Source organism: Amblyomma mixtum, chromosome 8 (genome assembly GCF_055824585.1).
Source record: "Amblyomma mixtum isolate Tamu chromosome 8, ASM5582458v1, whole genome shotgun sequence".
Classification (NCBI taxonomy): domain Eukaryota; kingdom Metazoa; phylum Arthropoda; class Arachnida; order Ixodida; family Ixodidae; genus Amblyomma; species Amblyomma mixtum.
The window spans coordinates 136,720,315-136,738,103 of record NC_143019.1 but is presented as its reverse complement, the minus strand read 5'-3'; the positions used below and the strand labels follow the sequence as shown (position 1 = coordinate 136,738,103).

The following is a 17,789-nucleotide window of genomic DNA, read 5'->3' as shown; positions in this document are numbered from 1 at the left end:
TAAATACGAAACTGAAACTTTCACCTTTGGTGCAGCCATAGGGTGCAGCTATTGGTGCTTAAACCGCGTGACCATGTCAAGTCAAGCCAGGACAGAAATGGAGCCGGGCATTGATATGGCGCCAATAAAACCACGTTTGTGCAACCGCGTTTGTCATGCTTCCTTCGTTATTTACAGTTTCGTTCAGTTTGATGTTGTGGCAGCAAGAAAGAACAAAGCATACGCAATGAGGTAGCAACGCCGAACCGCTTCATTAGGCGTTATTCTCTTCGTTGTAGTTACTTTGCACTGCGACGTGTGTGCCGCCGAATGTGACAGACTCGCCTGCATAAAACTCGTCCCTCCATCCACAGCAGGTGAGTGTTCCTTTTCGGCTTCGTGTCTGTTTGCCGTTCCTGGTTTCCTTTTTTTTTTTTTTGCTCTCTAGTTAACCTCGAGACATGTGGAGTTGAGGTGCCGCACAGCGCGGCCTTGACTGCTGCGCTTTGTTAGCTGACGACGTCTTCACTAATTCGGTCTCGTATTTTAGGGCACAGACAGTTGCTTCGGTTGATAGAAGCGACGTGCAAGCACGATGTTTAAGCACGTCTTCCGCGTGCGTAGCCGCGTAGAAGGTCGCTGCCCTACCACTACGTCGTCGTAGTGATGCTCCACGCAGAACAGAAGTCGCCCTGTTGTATCCACACGAAACAGTGACCGTCACTGAAGTTCTTTAATAACGGCCAACCAAAGCTGAAGAAATAAAGCCACTCAGCAGCAAATATTTGCATGTTTTGTGATGCTGTGCTCTGCTACAGGGGCCCACAATAGTTTCCGGAACATGGAAATTGCGAAAAAAGCTTAAGGTGGCGGTTCCACTGCCGCCATCTTGCGAGTAGTTCATATTCTGCCACCAGGCTACGACACTGATCCATCACTGAGAAAGTGTCTACCCGTCTTGCCCCCAGCGACCCGAGACTGGTTTTGGTTGAGATGTTGAGATACGTGTCCGGTCCTTTCTTGACCCGTGCACCTGTGCTGCGTGAGGGTTCTTTTGTTGCTGCGCCTGCCTTCAGAGGATTACAAACGAACCATGGCAAGCCCGGCTGCTAGTCCTCGTCGTGCGTGGGGGGAGGTGTTGGCTGGGGTGGTTCCGCATGCTTCTTTCTCTGCCTGTCCCTTGCCAAAGCCAGAGAGAGTGGGGCGAGCCGGGGCAAAGAGGGTACCGTCTTTGTCCAAACGGCGTCAGAGGTGAGGTGATCCTTGTTCGGGATAAGGATGCCAGCACGGGAACAGAGGACCGTTTCCTCCTCTCTCTTGTTTAGCCTTGACTAAATAGCCGCAGAAAGCTGTACCGTCGATGTTACTATCTGGAGGGCCTCCTTTGAGGGAATGTGCCGTTTCGTTCTTGAGTTTTACGCGACTACAGACTTTCCTGTTTTCAATGTCGTGACATATATTAGTGGGAGCAAAGAAAAAGAAAAAAATAATGCTGCCCAGCCCGCATCGAAAAGGCACAACGTCGACACAGTGGAAACTTGGGAGAGTTAGTGATAACTGTCGACATAATTGCACAGAGCAAATTAGTAAGTAAGCGAAAAGAGGAAGCGGACGCCAAAAATAAGGAAGGTGTGAAATAAAGAAAATTAATTATGTTTATGTCCCATGTATATATTTCTAGCGTTTTTTTTTTCAATGAACCTTATAGTTGAAATCGGTGCCTTTCTTGTGTCCTTCCTTCTGCCCTCGTCTTTTGCGCGTTCAATCACTTCGTCACTGTTGATGCATAGTAATATTAGTAGTAGTCGGAACACTCCTGGTCTAGAGTGTAACCTGCTAACTATAGCGCTGAAAAAAAAATATATTTTTTTATCAAATGATATTGCATCTATGATAAGAAAACTATAACAAAGACAGCTATACAATTTAGTCAACGCTCAGCGTATGCCTGTCCAACCTTATAAACTATGGTTGGTAAAAAGGCAGAGAGAAGTGGGCAATTGTCAATTTCTGTTTACCCTTGAGATGAATCGACATTGCGCAAGAGACGTGAAATTGCTATTGAGAGGGTTAGCACCGCAGGGTGTCGGAATGTGTTTACCTTAGAAGCAAATATTCGTCGTACATACGGCGGCACCTTGCAACCAATTCCGATCAACTTCGACGGAACTTTGCCAAGGCTCACAAAAATGCAGTATACAGATGCATACCATTCACGAGGCGGACTCGAGACTTTTTTATAGACATTGTACGAAGAAGAACGGGGGGGAGGGGGGCGAGGTGTGCAGGAATGCTGCCAAAAAAAAAGGGGTCGGCTACAAAGCGATAGTTCTGTAGGCACTTAGGGCGACCCCCTCCCCTCTCTCGTTTGGACCCTCAACTGCGTGCTCTTATTCATTTTAGACGTACGTCTTTCTTGTATCCAGTTTGCATCATTAGGTTGCTTATTCCCTCCAGAATTTTCCATCGCGTGTTGAAATGTATATCTTTCTAACCTTGCGTCGATTTGCCTCGATTTGGTTGGGTCAAAGATTGAAAAAGTGCGCCCGCGTATGTGTGTGTGTATGCGTGCGTGTCCACGCGCGCGTACCTGGAAACTGTAGGAACAGCTGCTATTTTCACACCGTCTATTCTCAGGAAACTATAGCCTCGTTTACATGAACCCGACTTCGGCGGGTCGAGCCAGGAGATCGAGTTGAGCAAGGTCAGCCCAACTTGACTGCATGTTTACATGAACTCGATTTTAGCGAGTCGCGACCGGTTCAACAGCAGCGGCACCAAGCGTCGAACGGCGCAGCGGGAATGGGCAGTGGCAGCCGGGAAGATTGCGGCATGCGCGGCTGCCTCGCAGGCGCTACGGCGCAAGCGAATAACAGGTTCGCATTTATCACCCCTCCTTCCACTAACCCGACTCAGACCGGTTTACGTGCTATCTGCTGTTGGGGTCGAGTGAGTCAACCCACCCCCTGCAGCGGAGTTGACTGGACTCGCTCCCTCGACTCCCGGACCCGACTGGTTTACATGAACCCAGTAACCGGTTTTCAGCTCAAATCCTCCACTAAACCCGTCATGTAAACACCGCTTATAACGTGCTTGTAATCATTTTCCGAGAATTCCTTTTCCTGCGGCGCTAGTCTACCCCGCCTGCAGGAGGGGCGCGCAGCAAGGGGAGGGGGCGGTCCTTTGTGCCAGTTCCCGAAAAGGGGACTTCTCAGCACTATAGTCGGTTACAACAAAAGAACGAAGCGGCGCACGCAACTCAGACGGAGCTCTCCAGCCAATCACGTCGATTTGTGTGGCTGTGCATGCAGCCAAGTCTGCGAAAGAGAACGAAGGAGTCGGCGCTTTGTCCCCGTGTCGCCGACGGTGGATGTCCTTTGTTCGGGATAAGGCTAAAAGAATAACGCAAAAAGAAAGGAAGAGATTTTGCAGCCCCGGCATCCGCCATCGTCTCTAGGAGCACCTGAGCAGGAGCAGGGGAAAAGACAGGGAGAAAGGCGAAGGTACTAGTAGGTGTGGTGCCCCCGTTAATTGTCTCAGCTGCACTGGCCACTAAAGGGGGAGGGGGGGGAGAGGGCTGGGCTGCTCACCTTTCGCATAGATCCGCGCGAGAGCGTCTTTTTCGCAAAAGCGCAGAATGCTACAGGTGGGGTCATATTCGGCAACAGACGGTCGTGGCAGCTTCAGTCTCCACTGCTGTCGCGGCGCACCTGTGGTGACCGAACAGAAAACTGTTCGGTCGACGCGCTTGGCTGGGCGGTCTCCTTTGATGGGCATGTGCTGCTTCGTTCTTGAGTTGTACCCGACTTACATACCACATGGATTCATTTCAGCGGTGGAACATGGCGCCCTCTGAGCCACGGCATTCGTTTGAAAGAAGTGCGAGTCTAGTTCAGGAAAGCTGCACCTGCTCCATGGTTAGTGCTGAAATAGTGCAGCTGCAGCCGCCATGGAAGCAGATGATGGTTTGCGGGTTGTGATAAACGGCGGAGACTCAAGTAACTTACTCGTCGACAAGCTAGAACGCTGCTCGAGTTCTCCAAAGAAACGGATCGAGGCTGGTTCATGGCAACATGTTATTGTGATGTGCGGTTTGCACATTTCTTCATGAGATACGAGAGGTTGGCTGCCGCTGATGTAGGCTGTAAACAGCTGGCTCCAATTCATTGGCATCGCAAAGGCTAGCGACGACCAGGCCTGCACTCGACCATCCGTTTTGGAAGCAGACAGTGCCAAACTGCGCTCAAAGTGCCGGAACTAGCGGTACACACCCGCCGCACCGCCGCTGCCGCAGAACTTTGCCGAACTGGTGCATTGAGTGCAGGCGAATCGAGCGCTCTCCAACCTCCCCTCCACAGCGCTAGCCGGAACAACGAACAACCGGCAGCACGAAGCGAAAGCCTGTCTCTTCCCTTTCCTGTCGCTTTAGCAATGCCAAAGCTGTCCTCGAAAAATAATACGACGCCCAGAATGCGTTTCGTAGCGTCAGGTGAAAAAAATTGGCAGTGGCTTAGCTCTGCTATGCCTGGATATACGTAGCGTCAAGTGATCCGGTGTTTCGGCCGCACGTTTCGCCTTGGCTGCTCGACGGCAAACTGCCAGGCGACAACCTCGGGATCGGAAGAATTTACATTTTCCAGTCTTCTGCGCCGTTTGGCAGCGGCTCGACTCTCCTTAGCTTACCAGAGCTTACATGTTGAGCGCGACCGTCATTTCTCCGCGCACCCTCCTCGCGCATGCGCAGTAGCGCGCGGCGCAACTGTCGTAAACACGAGGTCACGCGTCGGAGAGGAGCGCACGCCGGCGGCGCCGGCAGCGAGGAGCTCGCACCGGCGGACCTGCGCCTCTCGTGACGTCACGCGGTTCTCGCGCTGCGCATAACAGGCGGCGCACACTCGCGCAAACCTCGGCTCTGACCCGCGTAGTGTGGCTTTACTAGCTTTACGCTACAAAACAATCCAGCAAAGCAATATGGCGGAAATCTGCTTGGAAGTTCGACACACACTACATAGGGCAAAATCGAGGGAAACGTGCGAACATCGTAGAGGTATCGTTCCCTCTCGTGAACACCTCCTGATTGTAAATGTTTAGCAGCGCCACACTCGTTATTTTTTTTAACTGTGATTATTTAGTACACGTGCATGTGTGCAGATGGCGCTACTTACTAAATTTATCTATATTTATCGCATGTCGCTGCGTTATTGCTATTATTGTTTGTATTCTGTGGACTTTGTTCTTGGCAATTGTTACAAGTTGATTAAAGGAATGAGAGACCGACATTTTAAGAGTATATTTGCCAGAAAAAAAGAAGCCGCGGAACGTTTCAAGAGCTTGTGTCCTTCATGAGGAGAACAAAAAAGGTAGCTAAAATCAACTAGACATTGCGCATTCCCCAAAAGCCGTAGAGTAAAGGCGATGCTTAGCCGCGTAGAGCGAAGTATTAAGTTTCTTCACGCAAAATCTCAAAACTGCCACGCGCTGGTTACCTGAACAATTTTGCATTCCGTTTTTAACTATTTCGAAAAAACGCTAATTTTGATCAGGAATAACTTTTAAACTAAACACGGCAGACGGATGAAATTTTCAGAATGGAAGGGCGATTAGACGATCTCAAACTGTACAAAAAGGCGCCGCAATGCAATGCATATCCCAAAAGTTATTGCAGATTACATTGTTCTGTTTTGTATGCTTTTCAAACATGTGTGGCTAATAAACTAATCTATACACGTACTTCTAAATGCTTAAATATGTTTATTAGCATCCGATCTCAAAGTATCTCGAAAGATATTTCTCTAGGTGCAAGAGGTTTTTCACAATTTTGCATTTCCTGAGACAAGTTGAGCTCAACTGCCAGTTTTCATCTTTGCGTTTTCTTTTACAGTTGAAACAAATTTGCAGCTACCGTTAAACAAAATGCATCTTTTGAAAGCAGAGAAAAGTAGCTTTTCGGAGATATCTGAACCATATTTATGAAGCGAACGAGCGAGGTACAGTCGACGTACAAATATCACCAAAAATGGTTCCCGCTTACCGTCAGAGTGGGACCGCCACCTTAACTGCTTGGCAATCTGAGCATACAGCCACGAACTCAAGGTTGTGGTTTGCACTGCTCTGAACGACCTGTGCCATAATATACCCCGCAATGCCTCGCTGCGCCTAGAGCCAGCGAGGAATGCTCTGACAAGTTTTGTGCGCACCTGTACATCTGGGCAGATATCTGAGAGCAGAAATATTGTTCTGTCTGGATGGTACGCTTGGCATTCTGAAAAAAAAAAATTAGCGCTCTTCGAGTTATGAGCAGAAAGAACAGCAACTACCACTTGAATTCTGCGACAGTGAACCTAACCTAACTAAACCAAACCTAACTGCTTTAGCCGCAGAGGGTATCGAAACCACGCAGCAGTATATTGTTGCACTACATGCTGTGATGTTATGTAGGACATTTTACACCAGGTTGCAGCGTTCAAGAAGGCTAGTTTTCTGTAGCAACCAGGGGTTGCTCCAAAAGGGAAAGAGGAGCATGGTATGGATGGCAGTGCAATGACAGTAAATGCTGCATTTGGACGGAACTCTAGCAGCAGTCCCATCGTTCCACTTGGGCGGAGTAGAGTCGTGCGGGGGCCTGCATGCCCCGAACTCCCTTGTTTAACCCTCTCAGGCGCTTTGTACACAATTGTGTAAGCGGCAAACTTGCAGCTTTTTCTGAGAAACTGGAGCACTTAACAGTAATTTCATTATTTCAGTCAAATTGAGCACAATTCTTGTTGCAAATAAGTTGCTATTTTTGTACCATGTAGCAAATGCCGTAATAATATTTCACATAAGAGTGAGCTAGGTAGCACTTTGTCCGCCATTTTTGTGCAGACAGATTTTGCCGCGAGTGAAAACATCGATTGTTTTTGCTCAATTTCGAGCGTAATGTGAATCTTCGAAACACAGAGCAATTCCACGATCCCTAGAGTGTTTACCTGACACATGAGAACAGTTTCGATGTTATTATTTGTAACAAATGCGACACTTTGTACGGAATTCTCCACGTTGTTGTAAAGACTTACCTCTTGTTCTTTCATGTTCGAATGCTAACAAATTCCCTTTTTTGAGGCCTGAATATACTACTTAGGTGAAAAAATGATTGATTTCAGTCAAACAAAAAATGGTGCCTGAAAGGGTTAAATCAATTTTTCCTGTCTCTCTGGACAGAACACTGTGCTCCGGTTCGTTAACAGCACAGGAGGTACGCCAGTGCCCTTTCTTCATCCATGAATGTGCACGCATTCGAAATGCGTGCCTAAGCAGCCAGTCGGCAAGCATCCGGAGAGTAGCAACCTCAGCGGATAGTGGGGTGTGCACAGTTGACTGGAGTGGATTATTCGAATGAAAAAAAGGCGAGCCCGTGTGACAACGCCATGAAGCTGACAAAAACGCAGGGGGGTCATCAAGCAGGGGTGTACGGCTTAGGAGAGCAGAGATGGGGTAAAGGTGCAGCTGATAAAGCAGGTGAAAGATGCCAGTTGAATTCATATTTGCTAGAGCTTAGTGAACACACGAGACAAGAACACAAATACACAGGACAGACGCTAGTCCTATGTGTTTGTGTTCTTGTCTCGTGTGTTGACTAAGCGCTAGCAAATATGATTTCAAATGCTTTGCAACTACCCAAGTTTCCGCCTTAATAAGAGCCAGTTGAATTGGCAAAGGAAAAATATAAAAGTCAGGTCCTGCTTAAAAAAAAATGGTGCCATATGGTTAGTGCCAATTGTATATGCGAGAAAATAGAGTGGGCTAAAGAGTGTGGAACTTAATAAGCTTTTGAGAGAAAAAAGGAACAGTGCAGGAGGTGGTTAATATGCTAATGGAGGCAGTTCAGAGTGTGGTATAGGATATGCATAGTACATACATAAAGAGAGACAGTTAGGAAAGCTCAGGTTGGAAATTTATGAAAGAATGTGGCAGAAAGTAAGATTTAAACAATATTAACCACAAAAAGCTTCAGTAAGAAGGCTTTAAGCTTGCAGCATCAGAATTGGACGAAATTTCTAGCAGACTGGTCAGTGAACTGCAGAGTATCACTGAGTAAATATAGTGGCCGTGGTGCAAGCCCTTAGGAACGGAGAGGAGGTTCACTGGTCGAGTGCAGTGGTGGACAACCTTTATTTGATGAGGACACCATCATTTATAACCTTTAGTCACATGACACTTAATAGCCAATTACGAATACACACCTACAAAGAAAAGTCACAAAACGTTCCACTAAGCTGAAACCAGAACCAAAGCACATATACAATATATACCCCCCCCCCCCCCCCCCCATACAAACAAGAACATACATGAGACACCAACCCATGAATACGTGACATAGATGCGTGAGGTTCGCGCAAGAACACATGCCAAGCCGCATCAAGGTATGTACATGGGTACACAGTCCTTTCAAGGTCGCTGCATAGGAAGTACGGGTCGTCCATGCCGTTGAACGAAACTCAGTCGACCAACGTTGCATGCTGATGCAATCACAACACCGACTGGTGCCATCACCGTAGTGCCCTCCGTTCAAGGGGACAGGGCGCTGTGCATCGTAGTACCGAGACTGCCTCTCTTTCTCTCTTGCCGCACAAAGCGCCACAGGTTGCAGTAACGAGTTTCTTGAGGATTTCCTACTCATTCGAGTTAACGCACGCACTCACTTTTCGAAAACTCCCCCCCAGGGTGTCCCCAGAAAAGTTACGGAAATGCACCTTGTTTGTTCGGTTAGACAGGAGCGAATCTAAAGCCCTGCAGCCAAGCTGTGGACCTCCTGCAGCAGTGGCACATGTATGACATCATGGCAAGAACTCGCTACAGTTCTTGCAGTCACTGAAATACCAAGCTGGGCAAACAAAATCATCACATGAAGATACTAACTGTTGCCCTCACAGTAAATTCCAAGCAATGGAAACTTATGCAAAGAAAACTGAAACAGCGGATACAAGGGTAATTTTGCCAAATGTTTCTGCATGAATTTTCTTTGTGACAAGGTATGAAACGTTGGGTATTATGTTATGAACTGCAAAAGTTTGATTTGGGCTTTTCAGAAATCTTGTTCAAGGATTCTGATGATATAGTGCAATTTGAACGTTATGAATGTGAAGCTGTGTGTAGAAAAAATAAAATAGGTGCTGCTGTTGCAGTTTACATTCAGAAAGATCTTTGCTATGAGGTTGCATCTGATTGCACAGTTTTGATTCGGAACATTGAATTGCTTTTCGTCAAAACCAAGGCTTTCATGTATGTAGTTATTTCAGAAGAGCGTGTTGTGGGGCTAGTTGGTTCTGCATAGTATATAAGTGAAATGCGCAACAACTTAGACAGGACACAGAAAGAAACACATTCAACAGTTTATTCCAAAAGGGCGGTCTCGTGGACTGTTGTGTTTCTTTCTGTGTCCTGTCTAAGTTGTTGCGCAATTCACTTATATACTATGTAGTTATTTATAGACCACCATTAGGTTCAAACCAAGAATTCTTTCGGATTCTTGAATTAACCTTAGACAAACTTTCTCTACTTTGGACTTCCTGTTATAGCTATGCGTGATTTTAATATCAACTTGCTTCAGCTCTCTCATGCATCTAGCGCTTTCGTTGATATAGTTTCTGCAGCCTCATCAATTCCCCTATTTGCCTCACTGATAAAACCGAATCATTATTAGACTTTGTTTGGTTAGTTTCAAGCACGACAACACGATGGCTGGTACTACCATGTCAGAGGTCATTTATCTCTTTTATTCCAAGAGGGCGGTCTACAGATTTGCCTTGCACAAATGCAACACACACTACGCGAATGGTAACAAAGGTCAGCATTGAACAGTTCTGTTCTCTTGTAGCCGCTGTAGACTGGCTCGAACTTTTAACAGTCCAGAACCTCAATGAGTTATATGAACGTTTCTTGGAAAGAATAATTGATTTATACAGTCTTTCATTCTTTAATGTGTCAATAAAAAAGAGCAAAAAGGCAAGGAAGCCTTGGATTACACATGAGTTATTGGTAAGAATTTAAGCATGAAATGCTCTTCTGTAAGTTTTTGTTATGCAGAGATAGATTATTACTTGAGGGATATAAAAAAAATCTGCAACAAGTTAGGTAACAATGTAAAAAATGCATGGAACCACTGTTATGTCAACAAATTTGCTGGTATTTATTATGGCCCTCAAAAGACTTGGCGCATTGTAAAAGCTAACTTAGTAAATGTCATACCGTTTTACCCTCTGAACTAAAGATCCGTAACCAAACTATTGGCGGTGTGGCTCTTAGCAATGAATTCAATAGACATTTTTTAACTTTTCTATCTTTTACTATCCCCAGTCCTTACGATTTCGAAAAGTGACTCAATGCAACCTGTCTAACTCCATGTTTCTTTATCCGGCCAGAGAAACTGAAATTGTTTTCCTAATCAATAACAGTTTGTGTGGTTTTGATGGCATTGCCATGGCACCAATCAAAGCGGGCTCTGATTTTCTATCTGAAGTGATATGCCACTTAAAGGTGCTCTGAAGAGGAATCTGAACTTGTACTTTTAGCGCTGGAACTCGATCTACTCGTTCCGAGCGTTCTTGGAAACTTCGAATTATTTCTCTGTGTGGCCAATTTTCCTAATTTAAATCGGATTGATAAATTCTTTATGCAGTGAAACTTGGTGGTATTAAATGATTTCTCAATTTTTCTCTCTGTCACTAATTTGTCGTGATGTTAAGGAGGGCATTATGCAGCGCTGCAAATAACATTCTTTGTAGGGAAAAATCTGGCTGCTAAAAATATTTTGGGATCAGCATTGCATCAACCATTCCTTTGAGTAAAACTTGAAGGGGGTTCTGAAAGCGTCTCTCATAAAGGTGCTGTATTCCCGGGATGTCAAGGGCCGTCACTTCACGAATATCTTCCAGCATAAATTTTTTAATTAATGCATTTTTTAGAAGCTGAGTTATCTGTAGTCATGATTTGAATCTCACTGTTTTTGCACCTTTCCCTCTCCTCTCATCACTTTTGGCATGCACAAGCATTGGGTCTCCCACCGTCCCCACTGCCAGCATGCGCGGGAATTCCGCTGGGGCCGAAGCTTCCTGAACTGCCGGAGTGACGCTGCTGACTGTCTGCACGCATGGTAACTGCGTGATGCTTGAAAGAATGCAATCAGCAGTCACCTCTGAACAGCATTATGCAGGAGCCTGCGATGTAGGAGGGTGCAAGCATGAAAACGTTGCTGCAAAGGACTTGCCAACTTTTTTGCTCAACTGTGGCTTCTCTGCTGCATGTAGAAGTGCATTACTTGGCTCAGATGCTCATGATGGGATAGTTTAGTGATTGAGCGACTTTATATGCTCTCCTGAGAAGGTGTTTCAGAGCCCATTTAAGAGTGACTCATCATCAGCCTGACTACGCCCACTGCAAGGCAAAGGCCTCTCCCATTTCTGTCCAAATAACACTGTCCTTTGCCAGCTGCGGCCACCCTATCCCGGCAAACTTCTTAATCTCATATCCGCCCACCTAACTTTCTGCTGTCCCCTGCTACTCTTCCCTTCCTTTGGAATCCACTCCGTCACCCTTAAGGACCAGCGATTATCTTGCCTTGGCATTACATGCCCTGCCCAAGCCCACTTATTCCTCTTGATTTTAACTAGGATGTCATTAACCCACGTTTTTTCCCTCACCCACTCCGCCTGCTTCCGATCTCTTAACGTTACACCTATCATTTTTCTTTCCATAGCTTGCTGCGTTGTCCTTAACTTAAGCTCAACCCTCTTTGTTAGCCTCCACGTTTCTGCCCCATAGGTGAGTACCGGTAAGATACAGCTGTTGTATACTTTTTTCTTGAGGGATGCTGTTGGTAAACAGTCATTCAAGATCAGAGAGAACCTGCAATATGCGCTCCACCCCATTCTTATTCTTCTAGCTATTTCCCTCTCATGATCCTGATCAGCGGCCACTACCTGCCCAAGTCGAGGTACTCCCTTACAACTTGCAGCACCTTGCTACTAATTACCAACTGCTATTCTCTTCCGATACTGTTGAACATTCCTTTGGTTTTCCACATATTAATTTTGAGACCTACTGTTTTGCTCTGTTATATCAGAGTTCAACTGTACTAAGTGTTAGTGCTCGACATGTGCACACGGACTGTAGCCTGAGCCCGAAGGCCATGCAGAAGTCCGGAACGAGCATCCACATTTCTCCTCTCCGCTCTATGGCAACACCCTTCCTGTAAAGAGCTCCCATATCTGGCCACTGCCATTTTCACTTTAGTCCACACTGACATGTGGCAGCCAATGTGCACTGCATGACTACTGGGGCTTTGCACTACAGTGCTTAACGTTAAGGTCGGAAGGTGGCGGAGTGGGTGAGAGAACAAACGCGGGTTAATGACATCCTAGTCGACATCGAGAGGAAGAAAACGGAGTGGATTTGGATTCCAAGGGAAGGCAAACCTAGCAGGGGGCGGCAGAAAGTCAGGTGGGTGGATGCGATTAAGATGTTTGCGGGGATACGGTGGCCGCAGCTGGCAAGGGACAGGGTTTATGGGAGAGGCCTTAGCGCTGCAGTGGGCGTAGTCAGGCTGGTGATGATGATGACTTTGTGATATTGCTTGACTTTTTTGTTTGGAATTTTTTGTTTCCAACTGGGATTTGACCTGATTTGGGCAAGAGTTTCCATGCCCGCATGTTAATTGAGCAATACGAGCAACTCAGGGTATGTTTGTGTGTTTTTTTTTATTTTGGTTGCAGCTGGAACGGGTGGGATCTTGTGAGGGGCATCAGGAGTGCCTGTGGGCAGCCAAGCCAGCACTCAGCACTGGGGAGGCACTGTCATGTGAGTTGTGCCCTCTGCATTGAGTTGCAGGTACAGAGCATTACATTGCAGCTGAAAAACAACGTGAATGCTGGTCTTTTCTGCACCTCTTGGTTTCCTCTCACAGCAAGATTTTACGTTGCTGCGATGCCCAGTGGCAACTTTTGCAGCAGTTCCTTGCAGGTTTGGCACACCTGTGCCAAGAATCACTGCTGAGACATGGCACAGGTTGGGGACTATAGAGTACCGATCGATTTTTCAGTTCTTTCACTCCAGCATTGAAGTGCGTCCCTGGTTTGGCTGCTGCTGTTTCGACAGCAAGCAGTGAGGCATGTTTACTACCTTTAGCTCTAGTGACAAGGTAACCGAGTGGAGAGGCCTCATTGGCATTTTGTGTTGTGCCCCTCTGCCCGTGACCAGCACGATGTCACTGCGCATTCAAGAAGAAACCCCGGTGGGGTAAATTTCCGGAGCATCTCTCACAGCCTGAGTTCCTTTGGGACATTAAACCCCACCCCACAAAGCAAAAAACCAACTAACTTTGGCTAAAGCAGTTCGCTGCAGTGGCTGAGGTGACTGGGTGAAATCACGGCTGGCAGCCCCGTATCAAAGGAAGAAAAATGCAGAAATATGCTTGTGCGCTGCAAAAATTTTGGCGTACATATCTTAAGAACCACAGGTGTAATGCAAGGTATGATGCTGGGCGAGTTGGTGGAGCTTCCTTTTGAAGCACAGCGCTGGCGGACAACGGGCGAGAATGAAGACACACACAATGCACTGACTGTCAACTTTTATTGTCGCAAGGCCGATCCGCGCCTTAGGGAAGAGGAAGGAGGGAGGGAGTGGTGCGCAAACGTACCTTTAGTGCGCATTTCATTTGCGCCAGTAAATGAAATGACCAGATGCACACTGCCCATAAACCTTTAAGAGTGTGCCTCCACACTCGAGTGTGACTGTACGAGGTGCGAGGAGGCACTCTGTGCACAGCTGGAAAAGTTTTCGCAGGCACTTCTCCTGCACCAACAAAATTCTGTTGCTAGGTTCATCTATTGCAGCTTCCAGCACATCCCTGCCTGGAAGGGAATAGGCAAATTTTCAATCCCACTGGACAGCGTAAACACGCTAGCTTGTATGAAAAAATTTGGAGTGAATGTTTGTGGCACCACATCAAAAGTAGGGCAAACAGCGTGTTAAGCGTGCTGGTAGCTTTTCGTCATACTGCTAACAAATAACATACCTCTCTTCAAATTCTTCACATGGGCTGTAGTCCTCATCATCGTAGTTCTGATCGGCTCCTTCGTCTTCTGTGCTGTCATCGTCGCTTTCGCTGGCCTCTCTTTGGGTCGGCATGCTCTTTTGAGTGGCTGCATCTGTCATGGGGCTACCAACCTGAATGCCTAAAAGTTGTGCGATATGTGCAGCTGCATTTATTATTTATTACCACTGGACGTAACATGGAATATGCAGAATTTTTAGAACGGACAACCTTTATAGTGCTTTGCCCCCTCCCCCGCCATTATTGCACAGATGCATGCATCAAAAATGTACGCTGAATCTAGAGGCACATACCGATAGATACAGTTTGCGGTTTTGTCTGAGTGCGGTGTGATGCCATGCTTTTTTTCACACATGCCTGTACAGCTGTGCTTTGTGTCGCTGGCCGCACCATTGCTTGGACACACTGGTGTCTTCTCTCACAGGACTCGGTCAGTTTGACCTCCGGTGGCCCATCATATTGTGCTGCATCTGCAGTAATTAGCAGGTTATCATGTAATGTGCAAGGGATCAGTGCCTTGCATTACTGTGCTTGCTGAACATTGGTCATTACCTGTGAGAGCGAGGGTACTTGGCGAGTTTTCATGTGGCATTGCACACAGATCTGCTTCCGCTTCTCTTGTGACGTCTGCAACACAGACTGGGACATGGTTTTATGCACGGGATAGCCATGTATAACTAAATGTTCAGACTGAATGTAGAGTCATTACCTGTTCGGTTACCAGAGGGACTGTCCAATTTTGGATCAAGTGTTTCCATGGTTGATCTTTCTCGAAGCAGTTCTGCAAGGACCTGAAAGGATAAAATGCATGCTGAATTTGCGGAATTGCTCTTTACTCTCAAAATTTTCCCATGAAGGCGAGAAAACCGCATATGTGTTGTCGTTCTCGGCTGTCGGGTGATCATCGAATCGCATTTGCATAAACACGTTGTATTTGGACAGATTTAGAATAGGATGACCCTATCGGTTGAGGCGCCAGTGCACATGTGCTGAACCGTGCCTGAGGGGTGTTGTTGTCTTGCGCGTGCGCTGTACCTCCCCGCTATTCCCCTAGGTTTCGTAACGTCTTATTTCATTTCATTTTTCACTTGAAATGCACTTGCAACCAGACAGACTTCTGTTGAGTATTTTCGTTTCAGGTCGCGTAACTAAAAATCCACGACGAAGCAGCAACGGGCAGGAAATCACGACGCCGCATATGAACAGCTTCGGTACTTCTTTGCTTCGATGTGTCGAACTGAAACTCGCTCCGTGCGCCCTCAGACCTGGCCAACCTGGCTGCGCCAGTGTTCCGCAGGGACTCCGCGACCATGTCAGGCACAGCAGTGGGCTTTTCTCAGTAGCCCGTCCTGTGCGCACGCGAATAATGATCGGTGTTTCGTTGATGAGTTACGTGATGTTTAGCGCAACGCTGGGTCTTCATAGCATATCCCCTTGTGCGAGAAAAGTAAACCCGCTAGTATAGAGCCGCGCGGCGCAGCTCTGCCTGTCCCATCGTGGGGTCGCCTCCGCGTGTGGTAATCACGGTCAACGCTTCATGCAAAGTTCCACACACAAATGAGACCTGAATTTCCGCAAAGTAATGAAGCAGAAGCACTCACCTCATGGTTTCTTCTTTTAGCAAATGCATTTCTTGGCAATGTTGGCACACTTCTTTTGTGCAAAAATATCGGAGGAACCGCGTCATGTTTCAGCCGTGCCCCTTCAACAGAAACCCCTAGCGATCGCATTAGGGACAAGCTCAGCTCGTAGTCGCTGTCACAAAAGTGCTTCGAGCAGAGTGCGCTTGCTATGGTCGGCTTGAAATTGTCCCTCTTCACAGCAACGACCCACTGCGCTGCGAGCTTTTGATCTTTCGGGAAAGTGTGGAAGACGACATCATCGCGGCCGTAGGTGCTCGTACACCCGAATGCAGAGTAGTACCGCATGTTAGATCGCCTGCACGTGGTTGGGTGCTCAAAACTTGGCTGACACGCTTTGCGAGTACGTCCAGAATGCAGGCAACACGAGGAACAACGCGAGCTGAAAGCGCGCACGGGTGACTGGACGGTCTCCAACTCCTCAAAATGACGTCACGTTGGCTGACATGGACGAGGTTTCTCTCCGCTGTTCTCCTCACCTGTGCTCACGCGGCACGTGGGAGATTTAAACATCGCGCTTTCAATTGGTGATTGCGCCACTGTTTTAGCCGAAATCGGGAAAAATAACTTTACAGGCATGATCAGCAACGACACTGCTTCAAAACCCTCGAAGATTAGCTGATTAGAAAACCACTTCAGTATCCTTTTAATGGGGGAAGAGGGTCTTAGAAATAAGTTTTTATTAAATGAAGTCACAACCATGAAATCTTCAGGGAATGTGCATTTTTGCATGCCGATTCCAAATATGTAATTTAATTTTATATACAAGAAATACTTGTATATAATATGTTGTGTAACTTTTGTCGAGAGTTTAAAAGAAATTCTACTGCAGGCAAAGTTGTTAGACTGCATGCCATTGCTTTCTCTGGGCATCAAGCTATGCAATAAGGGTGCAATTATCATCCTGCCTGTTATAGAAGGAGAGTTATAGTATTCTGAAATCATCAGTTTTCCTGTTTGTGATGCGGCACATTCAAAACCCTGTAACTCAACTTCTATGATAGGCAGGATGATAATTTTGCCCTTATTGCGCAGTGTGATGTCAAGAGAATGCAGTGGCATGCGTCCCAGCAAGTTTCCTGCAGCAAAATTTATTGAAGCTCTCAGGAAAAAGTCACGTAACATATTATACAAGTGCACAAGGTCTTGTCTTACATACAATTAAATTACACATTTGGAATCAGCATGCAAAAATAAATGCTTCTTGAAGATTCCATTGTTGTGACTTAATTGACAAAAATTTTTTTTCTAAGACCAGCTTCCCCCTTTAAACAGCACCTGCATACGGCTGCATCAGGAGGGGGAGCAGGGGATGGGCTGGGTCCCCATAGATAGTGGAGACGGAGCCATTCACCAAATCCAGCAACTTTCCATACAGCCCACTGTCCCGTAGGGTGCCTGGAAAATGTGCAACACAAATGGATAAGCACCATGCCTAAAGGAAAAAGTGTGAAAATTCACTTAGGATAATCATGGGTCAACTTGCAGTTTTGCATGAAAAAAAATTCTGCACCGACATCTCGCTTCTTTCCTCTACTAAGGCAGGCGTGTGATACACTGAATATTGTGCAGGACGCTTTTGTTGTGTAGCGTTAAACAGGTAGCACTAGGTACTGTGTACATATAAACAAAAACATAAGGTTCACTAACACTAATACAGCTGTGTATGTAACGTGTTATATTTGTTATATTATTAATCTGGTAGTGTGTTCTGCAACTGAAGTGTTGAAATCAATAGGTAAAAAATGCAGACTGGTCACTGGTATGGTCTTTCAGTGACAACAGTGTTATTTTCATAACTTGGTGCAATGCTATATAACTGCTATACATTTCACAAGCTCAGTATTCTGTAAATTCAGCTGGGCTCACTGTTCACAAATAAACATTTTGCTGTCAGTGTTACTACAAAACCAATTTCTCACAATGTATATGCCATTTGTAACCATCCAGTATTACTATGTAGCACTGATGTTCGTTGATGTAAAGGCTCTCTGTCACAGACGCAAATGGCAGAAGCTTTGTCGGTTTGCTACCTGGCCGGGAATGAAGGCTGACGTATGTAGATGTGTACAAACATGCCA

General features: G+C 46.4%; 1 protein-coding gene across 2 annotated transcripts; it reads right to left on the bottom strand.

Annotated features, from left to right (window-relative positions):
* Positions 1 to 13,692: 13,692 nt before the first annotated feature.
* LOC149334577 (uncharacterized) lies at positions 13,693 to 17,108 on the bottom strand. 2 transcript variants are annotated; one of them, XM_089556277.1, is made up of 6 exons: positions 16,987 to 17,108; positions 14,778 to 14,859; positions 14,621 to 14,695; positions 14,362 to 14,538; positions 14,030 to 14,189; positions 13,693 to 13,865 (listed from the first exon to the last, which is right to left on the bottom strand). In XM_089556277.1, exons 1-6 carry the CDS (start codon positions 16,990 to 16,992, stop codon positions 13,835 to 13,837), a joined length of 531 nt encoding a protein of 176 aa, XP_089412403.1. In that variant the 5' UTR covers positions 16,993 to 17,108; the 3' UTR covers positions 13,693 to 13,834. The 2 variants fall into 2 exon arrangements, with proteins under 2 accessions (XP_089412403.1, XP_089412402.1); XM_089556276.1 differs by lacking the exon at positions 16,987 to 17,108 and having other exon boundaries at positions 14,778 to 15,607.
* Between the last annotated feature and the right edge of the window lie 681 nt (positions 17,109 to 17,789).

Bases quoted from the DNA above. Each gene is read 5' to 3' on its own strand.
- LOC149334577 (XM_089556276.1), bottom strand. From the start codon at position 14,973: ATGATCACCCGACAGCCGAGAACGACAACACATATGCGGTTTTCTCGC. The intron at 14,190-14,361 runs GTATGTGCCTCT...CACAACTTTTAG, and splicing joins ACCGCAAACTGTATCTATCG to GCATTCAGGTTGGTAGCCCC. The intron at 13,866-14,029 runs GTATGTTATTTG...ATTCCCTTCCAG, and splicing joins TGTGAAGAATTTGAAGAGAG to GCAGGGATGTGCTGGAAGCT.